Below are 8,220 nucleotides of genomic sequence, written 5' to 3'. Positions count from 1 at the left end.
TTTTTAGAAGGCCATTAAACATGGTAGAAAATTATCAAGAATTTTTCAGGTTTTTTGTTTCAAAAATAATATTTCTGGGGAATATTTGGAAGAAATTTTAAACAAATGTTTGAAATTTAAAATTTTTATGCACATAATCAGGATTTTTTTAAAGCTTAAGTTATTTCTAAGTATATTTTTAAACAAATTGCATGCCGTAGTAAAGTTTTCATAAATTTAAATAAAATTTTTTTGCAATAATTCCATAAAAATTTTATGGTGTGTGCTTTTGTATAATTTTTATAGTTTTCTGTTTTTTTTGCTATTAACCATGTTTATATTTATAAATATTCATAAAAACTTACATTCCCCCCCACTTGCTTAAATCCAACAAATTTTTTATCTGTTCATTTTTTCAATTTCTTTTTTTTCAGTGTGTCTAAATGTGTAGCAAAATTACAAATTTGTTCCCCACCCCTCAATAATAATAAAACAAAAAAAAAATTAACAAAAATCCCCTTAAAAATAATAAAAGTAGTTATTTTGATTAAAGCTCAATATGTTTAAGTGTTTGTATAAATGTGAAGATAATTAAGGCAAAAACAACAACCACAACAACAGCAAATGAAAAAAATCCAACCCCTCAAATATCCCCTCTCCAACAATAAAATAAACCAAAGACAACAACAACAGGTTTGTTTAGGGGAGCAGTAAACAGCAAAAAAAAAGCTTTTTTGTGCTTTAAGGTTTTGTGCCTAAAAAAATAGAAAACTTGTTTTATTACCTGCTGCCGTTATAAACAACAATAATGCGCCATGCCAAAACTGAGGCAATATATGTCCCTGGATCAACCCTCCTCGACGACGATAAGAAAAAAGTTATTACATTTTTTTATATTCTTAAAGCATGTTTTCATTGCTATTTTAAATTTGAAAACTAAAAATAACAGTTTTTTTTAGTAAAAAGCTTTTATTAAAGCTTTTGGTTTATATACTGCATGTTGCCTGTATGTTGAAAGCTTTTATGTAAAAATAACCCCTAAATTTTTGAAGAAACTTTTACTGTCTTTTAAAGCAATTTATTTATCAAAAAAAGCTCTTTTATAATTAATATTTTAACATGATTTTCTTTATATCTTTATTATAACATTGAAATAATACATCCTATGAATTTTCCTTTTTTGCTAAAGCTCTATATAAAGCTTTTTTATTAACCTCTTTTATTTAATTTAACCTTTTATTTCTAACCTTTTTATTCTACAAAATTTGTTACCTTCTAATATTTACCATAATTTCAACTTTGCAATCTTCCATTACTAATATCTTCCTTTTTTATATCTGTCTATTTTTTGTATCCTTTAACCCCAGACATATCTTTTTTTTAGCATTTTCCAAAAACTTAAATTTATTTTCCAACTGTTTTGCTAAACTAACATTTTTTTTTTTAATTTTCCTAACATATTTCCTTTTAAATTAACAAAAGCTTGTTAACATTATGTTTCACATCTTCCTCTATTCCCTGTTATTAACATTTCCCCATATTTATGCTTGCCATCAAAAGCTCTTTACCCAAATGTTTAAACAGCTTTTGAACTAACAATTTCAAACCGCTTTTCAACATACTTTACCACTGCGTTTAATAATATAATCTCCCTGGTTTTAAACCATCTTCTGCTTTAGCACAAAAAAGCTGTATTTAGGGGTATGAAAAACTTATTTTTTGCACATTACAAATTCAACATTTCATTCGAGTTTTGCAATAAATATGTGCAAAAATGGTGTAGTAATTCCTCAAGAGTCTGTCTGGTAACTTATTTCATGACAAGAAAATTGTGTCAAAGCTTTTTTTTAAATGTTTCTTTTCTTTGGCTGCCTACCATCTGAGTTCTCTTAATCGAATTATCATTTGGCCTTTTGCTATCATCGATTGTTTTCCTTATAATCTCGTCTATAGAATCCTTTATAGACTCGTCTATATTTTTGTCAATAAACAATAGTCCGAAACAATAGTCTATATCTTCGTCCCCAGATAGACTAGACAATAATGAGCTGGACTATCAATCTGAGGGTTTTGGGTTCGATTCCTGCCTGAGAATCTGGATATATCTGCAGAAATGCTTAGTAGTTTGCGAAGCTCGTCGACAATCTCGTCTACTTTCTCTAATACAGTCCTGTTAAGAGTCTTCTACAGTCTCATTTAAAATCTTGTAAAGCCTATAAACTCTTCTAGACTCGATAACAGTCTCCTTGACAGACTCGTCTATAGCTTCGTCCATAGATTCATATATAGTCTCGACTATAGTACAGGACTACAGTCCCATTACGTCTATATTCTCTTTTATAGACTCGTCAACAGTCTCCTTTAAAGACTCTTCTATGGTCTCGTCTTTAGATTAGCATATACTTACTCGACTATTAACTTTAAAGAGTTCTCCTTAGTTTCGTCGTTAGTCCTGTAGAGTATCGTCTACTGTCTTATATGTAGTCTCCTTTACAAATTAATAAAAAACACTTTATAGATTTATAGTCTACTTTACATACTCGTTTATAGTAACCAACATGGTCTCATTAGTAGCCACGTCAAAATTCTCCTTTAAAGTTTAATTTCTAATATAGTCTCATTTGAAGTCTCGTAGCCACTTTCATGTATAGTCTCGACTATCGATTTGTCCATTTATAGTTTAATCTACTGTCCCGATCTAGACTATAGACGTGACTATAGACAAGACTATAGACGAAACTATTTTCGAGACCCTATACGAGACTAGAGACGAGAGTAGATACGAGACTATAGACAAGACTAAATACGAGACAAAAGACGAGACTATAGACGAGACTTTAGGAGAGAATATAGACCAAATTCCATATTCTCGACGAGACCCTATACGAGAATATAGACGAGACTATAGACGAGACAAAAGACGAGACAAAAGACGAGACAAAAGACGAGACAAAAGACGAGACTATAGACGAGACAAAAGACGAGACTATAGACGAGACTATAGACGAGACTATAGACGAGACTATAGACGAGACTATAGACGAGACTATAGACGAGACTATAGACAAGACTATAGACGAGACTATAGACGAGACTATAGACGAGACTATAGACGAGACTATAGACGAGACTATAGACGAGACTATAGACGAGACAAAAGACGAGACTATAGACGAGACAAAAGACGAGACAAAAGACGAGACTATAGACGAGACAAAAGACGAGACTATAGACGAGATTGTTTTTTTTCGTAAGACCAAAAATTTACTTATCTAAGCAAAACAATATAGCTCGGAATAAGGTAAGGTAAGGTTTCCAGGCAGCAACGAAATGAAGAAAAAGAAGAGCAGTTCACATGGGTCCAAGCAATGGTCCCTTTGTGTTACCTGAAAGAAGAAGAAAACTGAAGAAATAGGGACAGATATAAGTGAAAAAAGAGAAGGAGAAGATTGAAAAAATTAAGAAGGAGATGTCTGAAGAAAGATAGAGGGAGGAGATCTTTAAAGTTACGTGCCAATGAGTCGGCGGTTATTAGGTCACTCTAAAGACATCTGTCTGGTCTTTTTAACCAATTACTACTTCCTATAAAGGTATTAATGCCCTCAAGCCTCATATTCAAGAGCTCAGAAAGACTATTTAAGGAACGATGTCGCAGAAACCTTAGGCGTAGATCTCCTAATGCCGGACAATGACAAAGATAGTCTCTTCCTAATCCTCGTTTTGACAACTATGGCAAACCAAGTCTCCTAGCGTGGTTACCAAAGGTACAGTGTCCAGTTATGACCGCCACTACACAACTCAATTGTGAACGTGTAAAGCCAATCAGATGTGTTGTTCGTCCCCGATTCAGTCGAGGCCATATCGTCCTGGTTATAGTGCATGTGGGTTCACAACCCCATCTTGCCTGAGCGAGCTCATAGTAGAAGTTACTAATTTGTAGCTTGCATTTGGATAACGGAATCCCACATAGGAAATCTATGTCTCCGTCTGGTAACATGGCGCCTTTTTTCGCCAGATCATCAGCAACACAGTTGCCCGTAGTATCCCCGTACGACTATTGAATGTCTCGCCATCCTGTTTAAGGATGCCCGGCATTCCTGGACTATATTAGATGTTGTGTCAGTATATATACGAATATCCCTGTCTGATATCTTGTTATAACTAAGCCAGTTAGCCGCCCTTTTGATGGCTGACATTTCAGCCTGAATAATGCTACATTCATTTGGAAGTCTAAAAGATAACCTATTGTCGAATTCCCGAATGTAGACACCTACGCCAACAGGATCTCCTCGAGCTCAAAATAAATGTGGATCAAATTGCTCCTAATATTTGCAATCCTATTAAAATTTTGATATAAATTTTAGTTTTAGAAACTCAATGAATATGTAATATGTAATAAAATCTTTATTTATTAACGAAACTCAATGAAATTTTTAACGTTTTTTATGTTTGTCATTCTAAATAATATGGTTTAAAAAAACTTGTTAAATGGTCAAAGACAATCCCGCAATTCCTAAAAATTGGAGAGCAAATCCCAAAAATGGTATTTTTACAATTTTGCCTATTTTGACCACATTTCTTTCGGAGCTGGGAAAATACTTTGGCAATAAATAGGGAACACATCAAGGTTTCCAAAGACGATTTTTGTTTTCTGATCCCAGCTTTGGGATTTTAGAACATTTGGCCCAAATTTGAATTTTTGATAAAAAAAATAGGTCAAATTCCAAAGGGCTTAGGGGAGACATGTTTAAACAATTTTACATGTTTTTCATAACAAAATGTTCTGTTTAAAGATAGCTTACTGAAAAACATAAAATTGTTATATGTTCTTAAAGAAAGTTTTTTTTAATAAAAAAAAAGAGTTAAGTCACCTTTTCGCCCAAAAAAAAAACCAAAAATCTACTATTGTTTTTAATATTTAAATTGGAAATCATTTATTTTTGATCCATAATAGATATTGATCTCAAATCTTTTGTATATTATTACTTATTTAGTTGTCTAACTAACACAAAAAATTCGAGTCCATTCGGTAAAAAATTTCACAATAAATTTTTAAAAGAGCGGGCCAAGGTATGGCCAAATTTTAAAATTTAAATTTTTAAATGCCTGTAACTCGAAAATTAGAAGAGATAAATGTTTTTTGAAGAACTAGCCCAGCGCTTTTCAAAAATTTTAAAATCATTGAAAAATTTTTAAAAATTTTACATGTCGAAGGTACCCATATTTGAGCCCCCATATCGACGCCCCTGGACCATTTGTATGGCCGATTTTAATAACTTAAACTCGAATGCTCCTTGGCTACGCCCACGTAAAATTTCTCCATCTCTTTTTTAACACAATATATAATTAATTAATAAATTGAAATACCACAGCATTTTTATGTAAAAAACTATGTAGTTGACCGCCCTGGCTTCGCCCTGTAGCATTTACTAATGTTAGTTCTTCAAGTTTCTCCAACCCACATACACCTGCCTGTTCTTATTTATTTGTAAATAAAATATCTAAATTTGTACTGCATACTTTAGGGAGCTTTTTTATTACAGTTGACTGGACCCTAATTTCCGAGTTTTACCCGCATTTTTTTAATTTTTTTCTTTACAAACCATCTCCTGAAAATTTCGAATCGAATAAAAAAAATGAGCCAAATCGCTCCAGCCGTTCTCATGTGATGACATTATGGACCATTACTATTTAGCATGCCTTTAAGCCTAAAATTATAATACAATTTCTTCTTCAACTCTCTTTATGTAAACATTATAATATTTCTTAATAATTTAAAATTAAAAAAAAAACTGTTATTATGAAACAACAAAAACAACTAAATACTAAATATATTTCTTTGTGGCATGCCTCTTTTTTCTTTTTCTTTCTCTCATTTTTTTCTTTTCCTTTGATATAAACAAACAAAACAAATGAAAAAAAACATTTTTAGGACGATGACAGCAGTATGTTTCGTCTGCAACCTGCCCATACTGTCACATCAAGTGGGACTGGTGTGGTCGGGGGGCAATGGTTGGGATGATCTAGTAAGAGAGCAGGTAATTATGGAAAGAAAATGGCAATTAATAAAGAGTCTTAAACTAAAACATTTTTAACTTTTTTTAAAATAAATATTTAGCTGGAGGAGTCTACCATCAGACAAAGACTGGGCGGCAGAAGAGATTCAGCTGCACAAATCAATACACCTCCTAGTACATCGCCACCGCCGGGTAAGTTTTAATAATTTGTAATCTTAATCAGCCCAATTATGAATAAAAATTCCCCGGGAGTTTATTCCCTTTTCCCATTTTTCCTATTCAAATTCAATGGGAAAAAAACTCCCGGGAAATCTGTATGTATGTTTAAATCAAGTTTCCTAAGTTTGCAAATAACTTAGAGGCCCATTTGTAGCTTCCATTTATAATATATTCTATAGAAAATTTTGCTGAGATATAAGAAGCAGAACTTGAGTTAAAAAATTAAAATTTTTTTTTTTTATTTTTAAACAAATTCTATGATTATGAGATTTCTTTTAGAATTTTCATTGAATTTCATTATTTGTTCTTCCTTCCCTACAGGCATGCAACGCCGTCGGCGCAGTTCCTTGGCCCAACTAACCGATCTTCTAAGAGAATGGAGTGGTGGTGTTAAACATCAAAATTCACAGCAGCAAAGATCCAGCAAGGCTCCCTTAAATAGACGTGAGACTTTGGCTGATTTGGCGCGCAGTTTACCCTGGCGTACCTCAGTATCAGATGCTGCCACCAGTGCTGGTGTCACTTATGTGGCACCACGCAAACGACGTGAATCAAGTGCTGAATCTGGCTTGCGCAGCACACGCACCAGACGTGATTCCAATACAGCAGAGTTTGTGAAACATTGGAATCGCCGAGAAAGTACTGTAGATGAGCCCACCATTGTGGCGGTCAATGTTGTGGTGGAGCCTTCTAGAGGGGTAAGTCAAGGATGTTTTTAAATACATATTTACATGGTATATATTTGCATAAATTTACCTTTTCTCTTTGTAAATAATGCCACTCTTTTGTATATACTTCGTTTTATGTGTGTGCTTCCCTTAAAATACCATCCTTAATAGGGATCTCGTCGCGATTCGGATGAAAGTTATCATTCCAGTCGTCGCGACAGCTCTATAGGTCGTATTATAACACCCTCAACTACACCACCGCCGCCACCACGCATTGGTGTTAGTGCAGTGAAAAGAGATTCCCTGGCTGCTCCCGAATTTCCCAATTTCCGCCATGAACAGCGTCCTTCCACCAGCTCGGCTGGTTCTGATTCTATGCCACTTTACTCATATTCTTCTCACAATCAGGTCGATTCATCGTGTCAAGCTCTGCCACCGCCCACCATTATCATGAGTTCAGTAACACCACCAGCTACTAGTCCCACGGCTCCCAAGGGCCGAAGGGATTCAACTACCCAGTGTGGTCGCAGCACTCGTAGAGACGCCAAGACGGGCATTAGTCCTGAAAGGGCTCCCAGGCTGCAGCGTTTACAGCGACAGGCTACGGCATTTGATGAAGGTGTTTTGCCGGGTGGCAGTCGTCGAGGTTCCCAGCCAGCTCTAAGTCCTGATCCGCCCGAGGACGGTCAAAGGCGTAATTCACGCCGAGACTCCCTAAGTCCAGACAGTGCTTCCCGGGGCGGTAGACGAGACTCTCGTACTCACTTGTCACCCGATCGTAGCCATGAACGTGAGGGCAGTCCTCATCGTAGACACACTTTGAGAAGACAAAGCTCTTCGGCTGCTCGTACCTCTAGATCTCCCGACTCCAACAGTCAATGTTCCTCTAGAGATGCCAGTCCCTGTGGCCGGGCTCCGCCATTGCCTATAGTGGAGCAGGGCAGTAGTAGGCCGGCCATAAGAAGACAATCGACTACTGAAGAAATATTAATAGCCAGAGGCTTTCGCCGACAATCCACCACCGAGGAAATGATCAGATGTCGTAATTTTCGGCGCCAGAGTTCTCAAAGTGATGATGCTCGGTAAGTATATTGGAAATCCTCATAGGAATGCATTTCTATAGATATTTTTTTTTAGTTATAGTGCCAGCTTTCATGGTCGCCGAGACTCCTGTGCTCAAATCAGTGATGGCACTTTAGCCACAATGACGGTGGAGACCACCAGCACATTTTTTGATTCCAGCACACAAACGGGTAAGTTTTTACTCTTAAGCTGTATTTTGTTAAGCTAATCTCTGAAAATCAAACACCTGTTAATCAATTGCAGCTGTTATATGA

At 35.5% G+C, this 8,220-nt stretch overlaps 1 protein-coding gene across 1 annotated transcript; it reads left to right on the top strand.

Annotated features, from left to right (window-relative positions):
• The first annotated feature begins 794 nt into the window (after window positions 1-794).
• Window positions 795-8,220, top strand: LOC135958732 (serine/arginine repetitive matrix protein 1-like). Its single transcript, XM_065509625.1, has 7 exons — window positions 795-856; window positions 5,912-6,017; window positions 6,098-6,188; window positions 6,537-6,913; window positions 7,055-7,965; window positions 8,033-8,136; window positions 8,210-8,220. Exons 1-7 carry the CDS (start codon window positions 795-797, stop codon window positions 8,218-8,220), a joined length of 1,662 nt encoding a protein of 553 aa, XP_065365697.1.

Source organism: Calliphora vicina, chromosome 4, assembly GCF_958450345.1.
Source record: "Calliphora vicina chromosome 4, idCalVici1.1, whole genome shotgun sequence".
NCBI lineage: Eukaryota > Metazoa > Arthropoda > Insecta > Diptera > Calliphoridae > Calliphora > Calliphora vicina.
This window is presented reverse-complemented; position numbering and strand designations above follow the sequence as displayed.

Excerpts from the sequence above, each read along its gene's own strand:
- LOC135958732 (XM_065509625.1), top strand. The coding sequence starts at position 795 with ATGCCAAAACTGAGGCAATATATGTCCCTGGATCAACCCTCCTCGACG. Across the intron at positions 6,018-6,097 it reads ATGATCTAGTAAGAGAGCAG|CTGGAGGAGTCTACCATCAG; the intron begins GTAATTATGGAA and ends ATAAATATTTAG. Across the intron at positions 7,966-8,032 it reads TCTCAAAGTGATGATGCTCG|CTTTCATGGTCGCCGAGACT; the intron begins GTAAGTATATTG and ends TTATAGTGCCAG.